This window comes from Vigna unguiculata, chromosome 8 (assembly GCF_037176805.1).
Source record: "Vigna unguiculata cultivar grain cowpea cultivar isolate G323 ecotype 2 chromosome 8, ASM3717680v1, whole genome shotgun sequence".
Lineage (NCBI taxonomy): Eukaryota > Viridiplantae > Streptophyta > Magnoliopsida > Fabales > Fabaceae > Vigna > Vigna unguiculata.
The window spans coordinates 2,550,712-2,569,325 of record NC_140799.1 but is presented as its reverse complement, the minus strand read 5'-3'; the positions used below and the strand labels follow the sequence as shown (position 1 = coordinate 2,569,325).

The window sequence follows — 18,614 nt, the reverse complement described above, 5'->3', positions numbered from 1 at the left end:
TACAGGTTCTTCAAACATTATTTTATGCTAATATTGTGTTATAAAAATCAATTATTATTTTTTACACTGTACACGTATTTCTTTTATACATGATAATCTTGTTTATTTTGAAAAAGATTATTGTAGGTGGAACACTTTTCTTCCTCGATAGTTATGTCTGGAATAAGCTTTGAACTTAAAATCATTATTTAAAATATAATAACTTTTTTATATATTGCATCTTGAGATTATTGAATAAGCCAAAATAAGTTCCTATTTTTTTTCCAAAATAATCCGTACTAAAAAGTATCGCAAATAAGTTGGGTAAAAAAAACGAATAATCAAATTCTCAATTTAGAGATTTTTAATTATATAAAAATCGATCATCAACTCGTTTATTAAAAAGTTAATAGTGTTATAGCACAACACTTTTCAGAGTAAAGAAGTAATACAACTTCTCTCTCCATGCAAATTAAAAATTATTTCTCTACATTTTTTATTTTGAAATATAAAGGTTTGAGTTTTTATCTTAGAAACAAGTCAAATATACAACAATAGGGCAATGGAGTGTGAATTGAAATTTCTTACAAATTTTCACAAATATTTGTGCGATTAATATAAATAGATGAAATTCATACTTAACATATACAATATTAAGTATTCTTTTGAACATATACAATATTAAGTATTCTTTTGAAGAAATTACATCTGATAAAGACTATCGAACATAATTTTAAGTTTAAGAGTCATTTTAAAAAAAAATATAATGTAAGAGGATTAGAAAAATAAAATATTAAAATTTGTGATGATTTTAACTAGTTCATTTAAAATTACTATACAACATTCAATTATAAATCAAATTGATTGAATTTCCACTAAGTAGACTAATGGTGCAAGTATGTATAAGTGATTATTGTTTAATTTTGGTTCATTATTAACTAAAATAACAAAAATATTGTTTGGACACGCAACTAATATCGGTCAAAAACTCAAGTATTATTTGGAGTGCACTAACCATTTAGTAATAATTGCAAAGTAGTCAATTATGACTAAGTGATTCAATATTATTTGAAACACAATCACTTTTGCTTGTATATGAGTATTATCTGATCCTAATTACCCTTGTCTATAACATGAAAAAATATTTAAAATATCATATGATTGTTTTTTAGAAATATATAAATATTACATCTTACGAAAATAAAATGAATATACACTCTTCTATGTAACTATTAAACACAATCAATGTTTTTCCTAAAAAAATTAAAGGTTAAAAGTCTCATTGACAATCCAACATGTAGCTAGGAAACTAGACTAGTATTAACATATGTTTATATAGTTGGGTCAGATTTTTATGCAATCAGGCAAACATATACAAGTAAAATAAAAAATAAGAAAACTTGAAATTTGAAGATAAAAGAAATCTTGACTGAATTCATAAAAATAAAATTGTTTTATATTCTCTCACATTCCAATTTATATACGATATTAGGATAAAAGATGAAAAAAGACTTTATAAATTTATAAAAAAATAATATATTTTGTGGTATATATAACTTTTAAATAATAAAAATTTTCTTTACATTTTTCACTGGTTTGTGAAACAATTGCTTACTTTAACCTTTTTTTTTAGTTTACTTGAACTTTTAAAAGAAAAGTTTGCTTTCTTTAATAAGAATTTAAAATGAAATTACATATCCCTTAACAACCACTTAATGATCTTGAAATCTATTAAAGTTTTGATTTCTAAGAGTGTAAATATCTGGTGAGCTATTAACAATTATATTTACATGAAAGTTACATGCATGCATGTATGTTTATATTATAGTTTAATTTATTTTAATCATCTAAATCGATCAAGTTGAATTTTTTTAGTGCAAATTGATCTAATTAAAATCATAAATAATTAAAACCTTGAGAATTTATAATTTGATTTAGTTAGATTGTCGTTCAAATGTTAGTTGTGTATTTGTGCCCTTTCACATAATTGCTAATATTTTATGTCTATTTATGGTCTTAGTTTCAAAGATGAAATTTGTTAGTTAGAGATCAAAGATATCTAATGGACCAACCTCCTAATTTGGCATATTCATCGATTAAATTATCTCAAATGGAAACAAAAAAAAAATCGTTAATATTGAACAATCCATTTATTTATTTTTTAAAAAAGTGGACCCATGTTTATTATTTTATAGTTCACCTAAATTGTTTGTGCTAAATTAAGTGATATATAATATAGTTACAATAATCCGAGTTTGTCTATATTTCTTAATTTTCAATTCGTGGCATTATATATAAGTTATACTATTTTCGTCTCTTCAATTCAATTTGTAAAATGTTCTCTTATATTTTAAATAGAAAAAACGTGTTTGGTCGCGTATGATTATTTAAAGTCTCCAATCTTAATTTCATAACACTTTCTGTATATTTTTTTTATCACTTTCATTTATTAATATGGCTCTTTTAACTTTTTTAACTAGTATGTTTGTCTTTGCAATGCAACGATTAAGGTTTTGTTTGTATAACTATAATTATAATTATAATAAATAAATACTTTCAAAAGCATATAAACTATTATGATTAAAATCTGCAACAGATAAGTATATTTTTAGCATGTAAATACTATTTTAAATATTGGGTAAGAAATTTATATTCCAATATCATAATATTTTTTAACTATTGATATTTTAATTAAAATTTAATTTAGAAATAGAGATAAGATAATACGATCGAAACAAATAAGGAGTTAAAAAATATTAAAACGATGTTACTGAGCATTTTTTTTTTAAATCTTATTTAAGACAACTGTTATAATTAATTAATTAATTAATTATAAATATAGAGAGAGACTGTTGCAAATTCTTTTTACCAAGATTATTCGGATGAGAATTAGACGAAGTGCAATAAATATATTACTGGTGTTATTTACTATAGGAACATTTTAAGTTTCGTAAAGATATTTCTCTAAATAATGTAAGAGTTAAAATTCTAATTTATACTTTTAAGATAAATTAAAATTTTAATTATTTAACGGTTTAGTTTAGAAATGTATTATTATTAATTTTTTAATAAATCTTCTTTAGTTTTCTTTTTAAGATTTTAAAGTTGATTTACAAAATGTTTTTTTTATCAGATAACATCATTAAGAAGGTAATAGAATAATAATATTTTATAACTTATTCTAATTTTTTTTATAGAGTAAGTTTTTTTTGCTTTATGATTTTTTTTTATTTTTTAATTAGTTTAGGTTGAAATTTGGATACTCATAACATGATAATTAAAGTGTTTTTGTTGATAATCAAATATATCATGAGAGAAAAAAGATATGTTAGTACTACAGTACACTTTATTAAATACGTTGTTAAGTCTAGGGAGATTAAGATTTTGAATGTAGTTTTGGAACAAAATCATGTAAATATGTTTATAAAGTTTTTGTTAAGATTGATATTTAAATATTGTTTGGATCAAATTATTTTCTTCATGAAAATAAATAAAATTAATAGACAAATTCTTTCATAATTTGAAGTCAATGTGTAAAATTATTATTTAATCGCTATAAATCATTATCATTTTATGAAGAGCACAATATCTAGTATGTGACATCCCATTTAAATAGAATGATCTACTCAATAAAACATTACATGATTATAATAACGAGGAGCAATCAAATGAACATAGAACATAAGAAACGTAATTGTTACAGTTATCCAAAAATATACTTCGAAAGTAACTTAAGCATACCACCATGCTATAAACAAACACAAAGGAAGTTTAAAAGTTTGCAAAAGGGTCGCTCCTAGAGTAAGGAATTACAAAAAGAAGGGCATTATAGCCATAAAAACTGCTTTGCTACAGATAACTGGTCCCAACTACGCAGCCCTGCTACCACCATCAGATCCACCTCCAGAATTCTTTCCATCTGCTCCCACCATAAGGTGATCATTGCAAAAGGAAAAAAATCAAGGCAAGAACACACACGAAAAGAAAGGGTAAGCTAGTGTAATTTAAAGTTAACATAGTATAGCAAACGAATACTTAAACAGTTCAAGCATGCAACACAGTGAGCACGGAGAATCATGGTATAGCAGACAAGCATGACACTATGACTCAATTATCCGGATACATATACTAAGATCGGATTCACTAGACGCTTGCACTTGTGGTAGCCTCTACTGCTCTGCAGAGCCATTGCCAATGGGTTTCACCCTACCACACACAAGGTTAACCTTCAAGCATCTAAGGCCATTATCCTGCCAAAGACTAAGGCCTCCCGCCACTCTCACCACTTGGGTCAGTTTGCTCTACTTGAGACTCACTGACGCATTCAAGTTTCGGGATGCGATCCTTACTTGAATCCATATCGTAATATATACACTACGCGCCACCATGAGATCTCCCCACGAGACTCATGGAATTACGCTTATCACATACAAATTTCATGATCCTCATACCATAACCACCACTAGTTATCTCAACATTTAATTCTCATGCACGTTCTCAACCAACCAAATAGAATCTCATGTTTTCCTCATGTTAACATACAAATTTTAGTGCATACAACTCATGCAACTCATGCAATTTCACCATAATCATGTACATTCGAGATAAATAGCCACACACACAAAGTAAACTAGAGTATACAACACAAATCCGCACCATTCTCGCCTAGGCTAGAAGTCCTCGCCTAAGCTACAACAACTGTCTCGCTTAGGCTAGGCATTCTCGCCTGGGCGAGGTCTGTAATAGTGGCACTTTGCGAGCCCTCGCTTGGGCGAGATCGTCATTCGCCCAAAAATAAAAACCCCTTGCCTGGACGAGGACACGAGCAGAGCACACTGACTTTGCTCGAGTACTCGCTTGGGCGAGCCATTCTCGCTTGAGCGAGGCAATGCGTCGCTCAAAACAAGCTTTGGTCACCTGAGCGAGATGCTCGAGCAGCACCAGGGAGAGCTTCTGCTATTCTCGCCTAGGCGAGACGAGCTCGTTTAGGCGAGAATACCAGTTCTCCCCCACTATTTCACACATGCAGCACCCCAAACAGACAACACCCACCAAACAGTTCATTCATATACAAGCACAACACTTTTAAATCATCCCAAGCATGAAATAGAGTAGAAATATACCAAGTACTTAAAATTACGAAAAGAAAAGGCCTAGCTTCCCTTACCTTTTTAATGCAAGAAAAGGAACAACAACTTAAAGAGCACGACTTAGGCACAACAACTCTACAGACTAGGATGGTGAACTGAAACAAAACCCCAGGACCCAAACTAGAGTAAGAGAATGAACCTTAAACGCAACAAAACACCCAACTAGAAAAGGAGAAGGAAAAAGGCTACTACAGATCCTAGGAGTAACTTACTAGAGGAGAACAACTGAGCTAACTCGAGGAGGGAAGTTCTCTATGCCCTAGCAAAGCTTCTGCTTTCGTAGAGAGAGATAGGAGGGAACTATTTTTCTGAAAAAAAAAAAAGGTAAAGTGAGATTGTGAGGGGGGCTGATAGAGTATTGGTGTCCTACAGAGGGGCTGGCCTTAGGCCTACGAAAGGCCAGACCCAACCTTTTTGGGACAGAAAAAGGGGCTTAGATAGTACATAATATTTATCGTCTATAATTTATTCGTTTGTATTTGTCTTAATTGTCTTTTTTCATTATTATTTAGAGTTCTACTTGTAAAAAACATTTATACTCTTTTAGTGCCTTAGGTATGACAATAATACATTTTTTGGGTGTAGATCCTTTTACTACATTTTTTTTTCTTTTTAATTATTGCGTGAATACTAAGAATTGATGTGTGGCTTGTAATAAGCTATCATTAACTGTTCATATTTTATTGTTTTATACGTTTGATACAAATATTTGAGATAACATAATTAACAGATTTAAGTTTTTTGGGACCATCAAGTGAGTTATAGTTGGTAATTAAATAAATCAAAATACTTTAGTTTTAACAAAACAGAAAAAAGATAGTATTATATTTGGAAAAAAATTAACTAAAACTTAATATATATATATATATATATATATATATATATATATATATATATATATATATGTGTGTGAGATTAAACATGTTCTTTTAATTTTCAGTGAAAATTAGAATTAGTCTTTTTTTGAAATTTTGATTCAATTTAGTCTCATAACTTCATAAATGCATGAATTTAGTCTTTTGAACAAACTGTTGTTAAATTTATTTAATATTTTAAACGTGTTTTATTATAACATTTGAATTGTTTATACCGTTTTGATATTTTTTACTTCAATATTAATTAAAAAAATTGTCATGACAAACGATAAATAAGTTTACCAAAATTTGATTAAAATTATTAAATTCATACATTTCTTAAGATTTGACAATTCTAAATTTTATAGATAAGAGAAAAAAATATTTAACCATATATACATAAATGACTAAATTACTGTTTCTAATAAAAAATTGAATTGAATTTATGTGTGAACTATTATTTAGTTATATATTATCTATGATAAGAGTATTAAAAATATAATAACTATTCACAAATTGTAATTAATTTTGTTTTAATTGATTGAACTCGCTCAAGTTCGTTAGTGAAAAAGATTTAAATATAGGAATGAAGTCATAAATTTTCACACGTCACTTTGAGAAAAAGGAAAAATATATGAAATGTGTTTATCAGATAACACATCAAGAAGAGGTGAATGGTTGTCTCAGAAAATTCCACGAGTCTATTTGGAATAAAATTTTAATATGAATTTTTAAAAGAGAAAATTAATTTTTTTTCTGTAACTATTTTAATTTTTTTCTTATTATTATTTATTTTAAAAACTCCATAAATAAATTTCTCTTTCCAACACCACCCTTTGATTTTTCTTGGTGGTCCATTATCATTCATCCCTTTGTCATTGTAGTTCGTGAGTTGACCCAAATAATATGACTAAAATCAAATAATGCAACTAAATGCGTAATTTGATTTTTTTTTTAAGTTTTTTCATTATCATTCAACACATTACTATTTGTTCACAAGACACAACACCCAAAAAACACAACTAAGACTTAAATATATTATATATTCCAATAAAATGTCACATAATTATGATAGATGTATTTGGTTGGGAAGACGTTGAATAATTAGAATATAAAACTTGCACTTTATGGTTTGATAACACGTGATGTATTTTGTTTGACTGTTCTTTCGCGCATTAAATTTGGTATTATAAATAGATCGAATGAAACTGATTATGATTATACTTTTAAAGATAATTTAGAAAAAATTTAAATTTGAAAGAAGATTGATCTCACAAAATATTTTAAACTGATAATAGATGATCATTCATAAGTAAACAAGAAGTTAGGTTTAAAATGTAATTTGTGAAACCCCTTTTTTTAGATACTCTTTTCCACTCTCATTGCCTAGTACATTAAGTCACACTCCTTCACTCTCTTCAGCACATTCTCCCTTCCCTCTTGTTTCTTTAACTTCTTTCTAACCTGGAGACTTGAATACAAATTCTGAATTTCCTCCTTTCTTCCTGTGGCAGCAAGTGAAATTGGGACCAAAATAGGACCTCTTCCCTCAGCTACAATTCCTTTTCCTCCATGTAAGTTAATTCCAGCCTTCCCCATCTCTCTTTAATTCGAAATTTTGGAGCTCCAGTCTTGTTGAGCCAAACTGGGAACCTATTCTCACCTTGCGAACCTGCATTTTAGCTCATTAGGTTGTGCAATTGAAGTGCCCTTGGTTGGAAGTGTTCTAGCTAGTTAGTAACTTCTAGAGGTAAGGGAAGCTAACCATTTTTACTCAAATTCACATAGAAATATGCTTGATGAGTCTGAATTACATGTTTAAGTGTTGAAATGATGTTTGAATTGCATGAATTGGTGGGTGATTGATTAGTGTGTAAAGAATCTGGGCTCCTGCATGTGGGAACAGGTTCGTAATCTGGTATTTTCGTCTAAGTGAGTGACTCTCGCCTAAGCGAAAACACCAGAAAACCCACCCTTGTTCAAGCGTGAAGCCTCGCCTAGGCGAGCTGAGGTCGCTTGAGCGAGAGACACTCTCGTCTAAGCGAATCAGCCTATCCTGAACAAGAGTTCGCCCAGGTTTTTATTTTTGCCACTGTTAGAGCATCGCTTAAGCGAGACTGACTCGCCTAAGCGAGATGGCCTCTCGCCTAGGCTAGATTATCTAGCTTGAGCGAGGATCACTGCGGTGGGAGGTTTGTGGTTCGGTTGTAAAGAATGAAGTTATATGTCTAGATGAAACTTTGCACCTGTAGTCTCTTATATGCTTGAAATGATGTTAATATTCTGTGTGGTGAAATGGATGAACATGAATTAAGGGAGGTTGTGGTTGAATGGAATTTCAAGGGAAATTCAGATGAGTATGTTAATGTGTGTAAGAACATGAGGAATCCGTATTGGTTGGTATCCTGAAACTCCAATAATCATTCACGCTCAAATAGAGCTGAATGGATTATGTCGTGAGAAGTAGCAGGAGGTCCTATTCTTTGGACTTGATCAAGTCCTAGACGCGAAGGGGACTTACCTTGGGAACGGTCGGGTGATAACCCCTTGTGTCCAGATTCTGCAGAGTTTGGAAACCGTTACAGGTGCAAGCCACCAAGAGCTCCAATGTCTTTTACATAATCCGGATATTAAGTCTAGAGTCATGTATTTTGTATTGTGTTATGGAAGCTTAACTGTTTATGGCAAATGTGATAAGTTTTGATTGATACTTAATGTTAAACTACATGAATTCTCTTATTCAAGTTAGCTTACCCTTCTTGTTTATATTTGCTTTTCCTTGCGTGTTCTCCTTTGCAATGATCACCTATGATTGGTGTGAGCAGAGCCAAATCCAGAGGAAGATACCTCTCTTCTGAGCAGGAGTTGATGCTTTTACTGGATGTCCCGTGGTAGTTTTTGGGTTAGATACTGTGAAGTTTTGAGATGTGTAGTTTAGCCTTTTTCTTATGCCTATACTTGCCTGGAGAAATTTATATGGCTATTTTGGATAAGTGTACCAGTTATATATATATATATATATATATATATATATATATATATATATATATGTGTGTGTGACAATTATTCCTTATTATCTGATGTGCTTGATCATAATTATAATGTTTTATTTGGTAGTGTGACTATTAAATGGGAATTATCTATATTGCATATTAAAATTCATGAATTTATCAATAAATATTTTTTAAAGAGTTTTTTCATTTTAAAATTATTTTATAGGAATTTACCTTGTCTTTATTATCGTTAAATACCTTTCTTTTATAAAATGACATCACACATCATGAGAAAAGAAGTTACATTTTATATGTGACATTATCATTTAAATATACGAACCTCCGTTTTGGGAATAAAATAAACAACAATCTACTATAATGAAGAAAATAAATAAAAATAAAAGTTAAAATATTATAAGAATAATTTGCATCATTAACATATATCTCTCTTTTCAAAAATTAATACTTATTGATCTTATAACATATTTGAAATATTATGTCATCTATGAAAAAGTAGTATATTTATAAAATAGTTTATAACTTCTTTTGTTATTTGTATTGTCAACTTCTAATATTGAAACTATTAATATTAGTAAAATTCATATAATGCTCTTAATTTCATAAAATAAAAAATTATAGTTTTTAAATTATTATTGATTACAATAATAGGAAATGATGTACAGATTTAAATAACCATCAATTGTAGTTAAAATTTACTTATAACCATCAATTTTTTATTAGTATAAAAAAAATCTACTATCCTAATATTATTCAATATTAGTATTTAAAAAAAATATTATGCTCAAATTTGGAAATCATTTTTAATCATAGTTACTTAGTTAGAAATTTAAATTATTCATTTTTTAAAATTAAGAAAGTTAAATTAATTCAACCATCGCTAATATTTTCAGTCAAGTGAAACTAAATATAAAATTAACAAATGAATTTATATAAATACCATAATAATAAATATTAATCTGCAAAGTTAGTTTTATATCAAATATTGAAGTGACCTCTATAATATATCAACTCGATCTCTGTAATATAAACCTTTTTTATTTGAATGCGGACAATATAAAATTTTATTATTTTGATTCTTCGATGACAAAATCTTATCTTCAAGTGGTGTGTCTATATAGTTATCATTATAACATGGGCATCCATATGTCTTAATAATGTGACACTTTGTTTTCTACGTCACAGCAACAAAGATCAAATTAAACATGTAAAATTTCACATTATAGAAAATATAATAATAAAAAAAAAAACTTTAGTAGAGGTGAAACAAAAATATAATCTACTAGGATTAATTTTTGTTTTAATTTTTAAACTACAATACGATTTTTTACTTTTATCTTTATTTGAAACTTTGTTATTGTTAGATTTTTATACTTTGAAAAAGAAATACAGGATGTAATTATTCTTTATGTTAACTTTTTTATGTGACGAATGATGAGTCAGATTGATATTTTTACTAAATAAACATCATCTTTTAATTATTAAAAATGTATCCTATTATTTTAAAGAGTTCGACCTAATTTTTTCTATAAAATCATACATTTTGTAATATAATAAAATTATATATATATATATATATATATATATATATATATATATATATATGAATTTTGATAGAAAATGAGATTTTTCTTTGTAAAAACTTGTTCTGTGCCATAAGGATTTAATTTTGAGTTAATAAAACATTGGTCATTGAACAAATCAAAAACTTGTTGGACGAAACTTTAAACACTCCTAATGTTTTGGGTCGTTGAGCGAGTCAACATCTCAGTAAACAAATTTTGTTTTATTAAAATTCCAATAACTTATAGAGGATTAGTAATTGGACGAGTCTAGTTTTAATAAGGAGATCATTTTAAAATCGCAATACTTGGTCATTGGGTGAACAAACCTCTCACTGGACGAAATTTGTTTTATTAAAAACTCGAGAGTTTTGATCACATGGCGAGCCATTTGCTCACTAGAAGAGTCAATCCTCAATTGTATCTAATTAGGCGAGTTCCCTATATTAAAACTCTCATAGGTGTCTCATGAGTGAACTTGTATTGCTGATGGGCCAAAAGGGGTATTTTGTGAGTAAAATCAATAGTTTGAAATTTTAAGAAACATGTTTAAATGCTTTTAAGTGTGGTAAGTTATTAGGTGTATGATAGAGATTGAAAATGAATCAAGACAAAACTGGTATGAATGTTAATGTATAAGAAAATTGTTTGAGATGTGATATATAGTACAATTTGAACAAAGTTACTTTCAAGAAGAATATATTATGTCGAAAGGTTTTAAGTTGTATATTAAATTTGACAATCTCAAGAAAATGATCAAACTCTACTAATACTATATTATTCTAAAGAAAATTTTAGTGGTTATAGTTGTTAGATATTCTTATGATATATTATGTAGTGTAAAAAAAGGTTATATTATATAGATCAGAAATGTTTACCTTGACATATAAGTGAATTGAATTCTTATTGTATAATGTTTTCATGATAACAACTAAATCAAGGTATTTCACATGTTCAAATCTCTAAGTTCAATTTCATGTCTTTGAACAATGAATATAGAGATCTATATGTGAAAATAAGTTTTAGTTTCTAATTTTTATTTGTACTTGAATATTGTTGAATTGAAAAAAATAGAGTGAAACAATATATTTTGATTTTATTAAATTTTTTAAAACACTTAACTCTCAAAATTTAATAAATTTAAAATGAAAAATTAACACTGCCTAAAATCTTAAATTATTTTAAAAGTTATTAAAAAAAATGAAACAAGTCCCTAGTCAACCTATTCAATAGACTTGGTCCATGGTCTATTAAATCTATGCAAGGACCAAAATTGTGTTTGTATTTGAAACTTCAAATTGGAATCTTCCATTCCCATCCTTAATTTAACAACCTATTCAAACTTCATTGTGCGTTGACTTTTACTCTACCACTTTCTGTTGAAAAATATATTTACTTTAATTAAAACTGAAACAAACAAATCCAAATCTTTTTAATAAATATTTTAGCATTACTGAGTTATTAAATAAACAAATAAGATCTAATTCGTATCATACCATATGCACTGATTTGGATACCAAGTCATAATTTTTTTCAATAAACATTTTAAACTTACCACCGTATAAATAATACATCAAGTTTAGATGTACTCGTAACTTTGTATCATAAAGAAGAACATATATATATATATATAACTAAAAACATATGTATTACATATATTCTTGAAGGTTTCTATTTTTTATTTGTATTTGAAAACATGTTTTCAACACTATTTTTTAGAAAATGGTAATGGAGAATAGTAGGGGAGTCTTTTCTAAAGAGCAGCCTGAAAATAAAGTATTTTTCTAGTAGCTGGAGGTTATTTTAAAAGAGAATACCAATGACATAAATACAGAATTTATAGCACTATTTAATATTTTATGATTCTTCTACATAATTAATTGAAAGCAATTTATGATAATAAACTACATATTAAGAAAATATATTATAAATTTATTTTATATATAAATTTACTAATATTATAATTTACTAATATAATATTATATATTTAAAAAATTGTACATGATAGTACGTGTGTTTAGATAATGAATTAGTTAATAATGATACTACCTTATTCAGAGAAATATTCAAAATAAAGTAAGGTGAATTTTTCTGAAAATGCGTGCCTTCAGCGGTATGAAGCTGTATAAGTCTCTATCACTCAACTGCAACAAACAAACAACCCCTGAGAACAAACCCAGGGCCTGCAAACACGCTCCCTCATGACATTGATTCACACGTGCCGCAAAAGCGAGTGAGGGACCCCACGGTAACCCGATGAGGTTGTCCATACGGTATTGAATTGTATATGACTGGTCGCGGTAGTACCGTTTAAAAAAAATTGTTCACTTTATTGGGTCACACCAAACAGAGCGCAGAAAAAAAAAAAGGTGAAATGAATATTGATTTCAATTCCGCCACTGAACTCAGAACCCAAGAAACCATTCCAAGGGAGAAGAAGATTAGGGAGGAGAAAGAGTTAGTTAGTGGCGAGTGAGTTCAGTCTTCCTCCGAGGAAGAGGAAGAGTCTAGGATAGTAACGGTGAGAGCCTTCAATCTCAACCGTTTGTTTCTTTATTGTTTCCCTAACCGCCGTGGATGGGCCAATCGGCGTCCTCGGCTGCAGCCGTCGCTTGTCGTCGCGAGAGGGACCAAGGCAACCGCTCTGTCAATATCTCTAAGACCAGATCCACAGCCTCGGTTTCGCCGATGGTTAGTTATTCCTGTGGCAGCGGCGAAGGCGACAGCGAAAACCGCCGCGTTGAGGCGGTAACTGATGGAACCACCGACTACATATCTGATCTCCCTAACGAGTGTCTGGCCTCGGTGTTTCAGTTTCTTAGCTCCGCTGATCGGAACCGCTGTTCGCTCGTTTGCCAGCGGTGGCTCCAGATCGAAGGACAGAGCCGCCACCGTCTCTCTCTGAACGCAGAATCAGAGCTTTTTTCGGCGATTCCATCGCTCTTCTCTCGGTTCGACTCGGTCACGAAGCTTGCGCTGAAGTGTGACCGTAGATCCGTGAGCATACGCGACGACTCGCTGGTGCTGATCTCGCAGCGGTGCCCTAACCTCACGCGTCTAAAGCTACGCGCGTGCCGAGAGCTAACCGACGCCGGTATGGAAGTGTTTGCCAAAAACTGTAAGGGATTGAAGAAGCTTTCGTGCGGATCGTGCACGTTCGGATCCAAAGGAATGAACGCGGTGCTCGACAACTGCGCCTTGCTGGAGGAGCTCTCCGTGAAGCGCCTCCGCGGAATCACTGATGCGGCGGCTGCGGAACCGATTGGACCTGGTGTCGCGGGGTCGTCGCTGAAGACCATTTGCCTGAAGGAGCTCTACAACGGACAGTGTTTCGGAACGCTTATTCTCGGCGCGAAGAATCTAAAGACCTTGAAGCTTTTCCGGTGCTCTGGCGATTGGGACCGGCTTTTTCAATTAATGGCAGATAGAATGACTAAAATGGTTGAGGTTCACCTCGAGAGGCTTCAGATTAGCGACATTGGATTGCAAGCAATCGCGAATTACTCGAATTTGGAGATTCTGCATCTTGTTAAGACTCCTGAATGTTCTGATATTGGACTTGTTGCTATTGCAGATAGGTGCAAGCTTTTGCGGAAGCTTCACATTGATGGATGGAAGGCCAATCGAATTGGCGATGATGGGTTGATAGGTGTTGCTAAAGGTTGCCCTAATTTGCTTGAATTAGTACTAATTGGGGTTAACCCAACTAAGGCGAGTTTGGAAATGTTGGCATCTAATTGCCAGAATCTTGAGCGTTTGGCTTTGTGTGGAAGTGATTCGGTCGGTGATCCTGAAATTTCTTGCATTGCTGCTAAGTGTGTCGCTTTGAAGAAACTGTGTATTAAGAGTTGTCCTGTTTCGGATCAAGGGATGGAGGCATTGGCGAATGGGTGTCCCAATTTGGTGAAAGTGAAGGTTAAGAAGTGTAAGGGGGTTACCCCTGAGGGTGGGGATTGGTTGAGGAGGACTAGGGGGTCAGTTGCTGTTAATTTAGATACTGGTGAGGCAGAACTTCAGGAAGCTAGTGCTAGTGATGGAGGGGCACAGGAAAATGGTTTAGAGTTCCCTCAAATGCCTGCCCAAATCGCTGCGGCAGCATCATCAGCATCGGGCAGCACCGCCCGATCTAGTTCGTTCAAGTCGAGGTTAGGACTTTTATCTGGGAGGAGCTTAGTTGCTAGCACTTTGAGGAGATGGTCGGGTGGTAGCACTAGTGCACGCCATGGTTAGGGGCAGGGCCAAAGCAAACCTTAGTCTTTGACCATTTTCATTATTTTGTGCTGTATCATTTGATTGTTATGTGTCCTGTACTTAAATTTGAAATTTATGCCGTGTGATGTTTATTGGCTTTTGAAATTGAAGCTTCACGGTTGAAGTGACGGTCACATTCTCTCTTTCTCTCACTCTCCAATCATCTATGGTGCTCTACTTTGTTTGGTAAACTCTGTTACGTGTCCTAACTCTCTCCCAAGGCATACCATAAAAATCCATGTCTTTTATACCATACGAGGTAATGATATACCTATTAAAAAACTAGAATTATAAAAATCTTGGTCACTTGTTAACTTGTTTGAATTTTTTATCAGTATTTCTCTTTTGAATTTTGTCTGATTCATATTCATATTCATACTCCCTAGCGTACCACAGTAATGTGTCAACTCAATCAGGATAACTGGATTTCATTTTGGATTGGGAAAAACTGTCGCGTGTTAGCAAGTGCAGTTTCCGGGTGGATAATGAGGACTGACTTTTATGTGATTTTCTGATCATGATTGGTGTTCTATGTACAAACTATTGTATTGTGTCAGATGTTTGACAGTGGATGGGCAGAGGATATGCTTTGTTTTCTGTGCATGGTCTTGGACGATTACACAAATGAAAGCTAGCATGCAGAAAAAGCTCTCTTGTATTTACATGTTTTCATTTTGGTGATGACATTTGCTTGGCATTTTGGGGTTGCAACTTAGGGTATCCAGTCTAATCGATATATCCAAGACTTCTGTATGAGTTTGAGATGATTTGATTTCTTTGGCAGCATGCAGTTTACATTTTACTTGCATCCATTTGTCAGATGGAAAGACAAAGGCAAATAAACTGGTTCTTATGTTTTGATGTACTCCTTCCTCCGAGCTTTTCCTTCTAATTGTTCATACCATTTCATAATATAATCAGTGCTATTTGAGGTTAAAATTCTCCAGGGGCCTGATGTCATACGTTGCAGGCTTGATTTATGTTTCGAGATTTCATTAAACTGTCAAGGTTTGTGGAAAAAAATATGTTGATTTATTTTGCTCATGTTTATCTTGTACATTTTGTTGCCATTTATCTGTCGCAAAAATGGTGCTATTTCCCAAATGCTTGTATCACCATATGTACACAGTTTAATGGTATACTTGCGGTGAACTGCTGGATCATGTCTTCGTGCCTTGATATAGCCAGGGACGATTTGTTTTTGCTGACAACAAAATACAAGTGTGGATTAAAGTTATAGAACATTTTTTGTTATTTTGAATGCAAAGTTGAGTATTCCAATACATGAATTGAGAAGGAAAGATGCTGTTGGACTAAAATTACTTTTAGATGTTTGACTTGAATTCAAAAAAAAATTTCTTTAAACTTCTCAGTTCATAAATTCTTCTAATAGAATGTGATTCATACATGTGAGTGCCAACACGCCCTATTTGTGTTATGATGGATTCATGTACCTAGATTTATCTATTTCGTTAAAGTGAGAGATAGATATAGTCTTGATATTCTTTAAAGTATAAAAGCACATGATTGTATGAAATTTGTTTGGATGTCACTTTTGAACAAGGAATTCTTGGAAGGCCAGAACACGATAGCGACGAAGGGAGAAAAGTAAAACTGCTCCATTTTGCAGAAGCGCGTCGTGAAAGCCATTACCATTTGTGGTTAAGTCTAGTCACAAAACTCAGATTGTGAACCGATTTGGCAATTGGTGTGGTTGAAATAATGGTTCAGAAATATTGATGAACTTTCTCGAATCAAACGAGAAAATTGATCACTCGACGGTTTACAATTCATACAAAACCAGCGGATTCTTTTTAGTTTCAGTGATAAAAAGAAAAGTGATTCCCAATGACAAATCATGTTCAGTCCTGAGTCATAGCTTTTGTCCTTAACTGGATCACGACAGCACCAGAAAAGAAGTTAGAGGTCTTTGTTGACTTACCAAAAGTTGGTTCTGTGCTCCAATAATGTCAATTACCATATTCTATCTTCTATTTTCAAGCATTTAATCACTGACTCGTTAAAACGATATACAAGTTTATTGCTGTAAAATTGAAGTCAACACCGCGAGACACGTTGATTTTTTATTTTTATGGGCATTATTGAGAGGCCAATCGTTTTCTTAATTGGTGAAAATCCTTTCATTCTAAATGGTGGGATGTTATTGGTATTGTTACTGTAAAAGCTGAAATAGTATTAAGCTAGAAACATTTGATGTATAATCTTTGTAGTGCTAAAAATATTCAATGTATATTTTTCAAGTGACGGTGTATATGTTTATTTATACTTAGAAACAGCGAATATTTATCTTTTATTTAGGAGTAGTGAGATGGTATTGTCTTTGAGGAGTTTGATTAACAAAATTAGGGTTTATTCTTTTAAGTGGGCCTCTAGTCTAATTCTGATATCTAAATATATCACTCATCTTAAGATTGAGACTTGTAAGGGACCAGGTATAAATATAACATTTCGTAAATGTAAGGTGTATGCAAAAGAAAATCAATTTGAATCGAATTATTGTGGAACCGGAATAAATTTCACTAGTTTAAAATCAAATCAATTTTGCTGAGTTAACTGGTTTTGTAATATCGATTAGTTGGTTCTCAAGTGATTTATACTAAAGTTCTACGTTGAATAAAATGTGGAAAAGGGAAAAATTAGAAAACTATAGAGTTTATTTGAGTATTATCACCACAATTTAACAATTTAATTTAATAAGAGAGTTGACTTAAGTGTTCACATCACAACTTCATAAATTTTTTAGACGTGTGAGAGACTTAGGTAATTGTGCATCATAAGAAAGTTTGCAATTTTTTTCTAGAAAAATTATAAGAAAAAGTTTGTAACAAAATAATTTAAATTGAACTATACTTTGCAGTTTTAGTCAGAAAATTATATGCTGAAAATAATAATATTTTGTTGAGTAGTTGTGGATACAAATTTTGAGGTCTTGAACTATATTATGTTTCATTTAAATTTCATACTTCCGTTTCATTATTAAAAAGAGATGATTTTCCTATGGCGTAATCGATAAGTGTCTAATATTAATAAAATAATATATTATTCAGACACCTATTTTGTATAAATTTAATGTAAAAATCACAAACAACCTCCCTCTTTTCCATTAAAATATAGAATGAAGAGAGAAGAAATATTAAAAAGTGAAATTTAATATATTTGCGTTGTTTTTGTAGAAAAAAAAAGGAAATTAAGAAGTTGGTGTAAAATCTCAAAGTTGCATATTAGTCGGAAGATATGAAATGAGAAGATTCAAAATATGATTCTGGATTGATTTTGGCACCGCTACCAAGGATTTGTGCTAAAATTAATTAGTAGTTTATAATCACCTTGAGATAGTTGTATATTTGTGTAAAATTTTGCAATAGTTACTTATTTAAAAATGTTTATATTTTTACGTTGCTCCGCTCAATTGATCTTGAGTTGATTGTGCATGCCAAGAAGAGAACAAGAAACAATCTTGTTGTTTGATCCAAAAATAGGAAAAAACTGCTAGAAGGAACAACAACAAAAACATGAAGAAGAGACAACAGACATAGCTCGAGCAGCAACAATAGCAAATTGGAGAAAACTCACTGTTTCCGAGCTCAATTCAGCATAATCAAAAGGAATCAATGGCAGAACGTATGAACAGAGAAGATTACTAGGAGATTATATGCTACAACAAGGGCCAAGACAATTATGAAACATAGTTAAACCTACTAAGGGTGTGGAAATGAAATCTGCTTTGCTGTCATTAATCACTACAAATCAGTTTGCATGAATGAATATTGAAGATCCCTACAATCA

The 18,614-nt window shown here is 31.4% G+C and overlaps 1 protein-coding gene across 1 annotated transcript; it reads left to right on the top strand.

The window, feature by feature from the left end:
- The first annotated feature begins 12,865 nt into the window (after positions 1-12,865).
- On the top strand, positions 12,866-14,941 carry LOC114194302 (F-box protein At1g47056-like). Its single transcript, XM_028084430.2, has one exon. The coding sequence runs from the start codon at positions 13,134-13,136 to the stop codon at positions 14,784-14,786; it is 1,653 nt and encodes a 550-aa protein (XP_027940231.1). The 5' UTR covers positions 12,866-13,133; the 3' UTR covers positions 14,787-14,941.
- Positions 14,942-18,614: the final 3,673 nt, after the last annotated feature.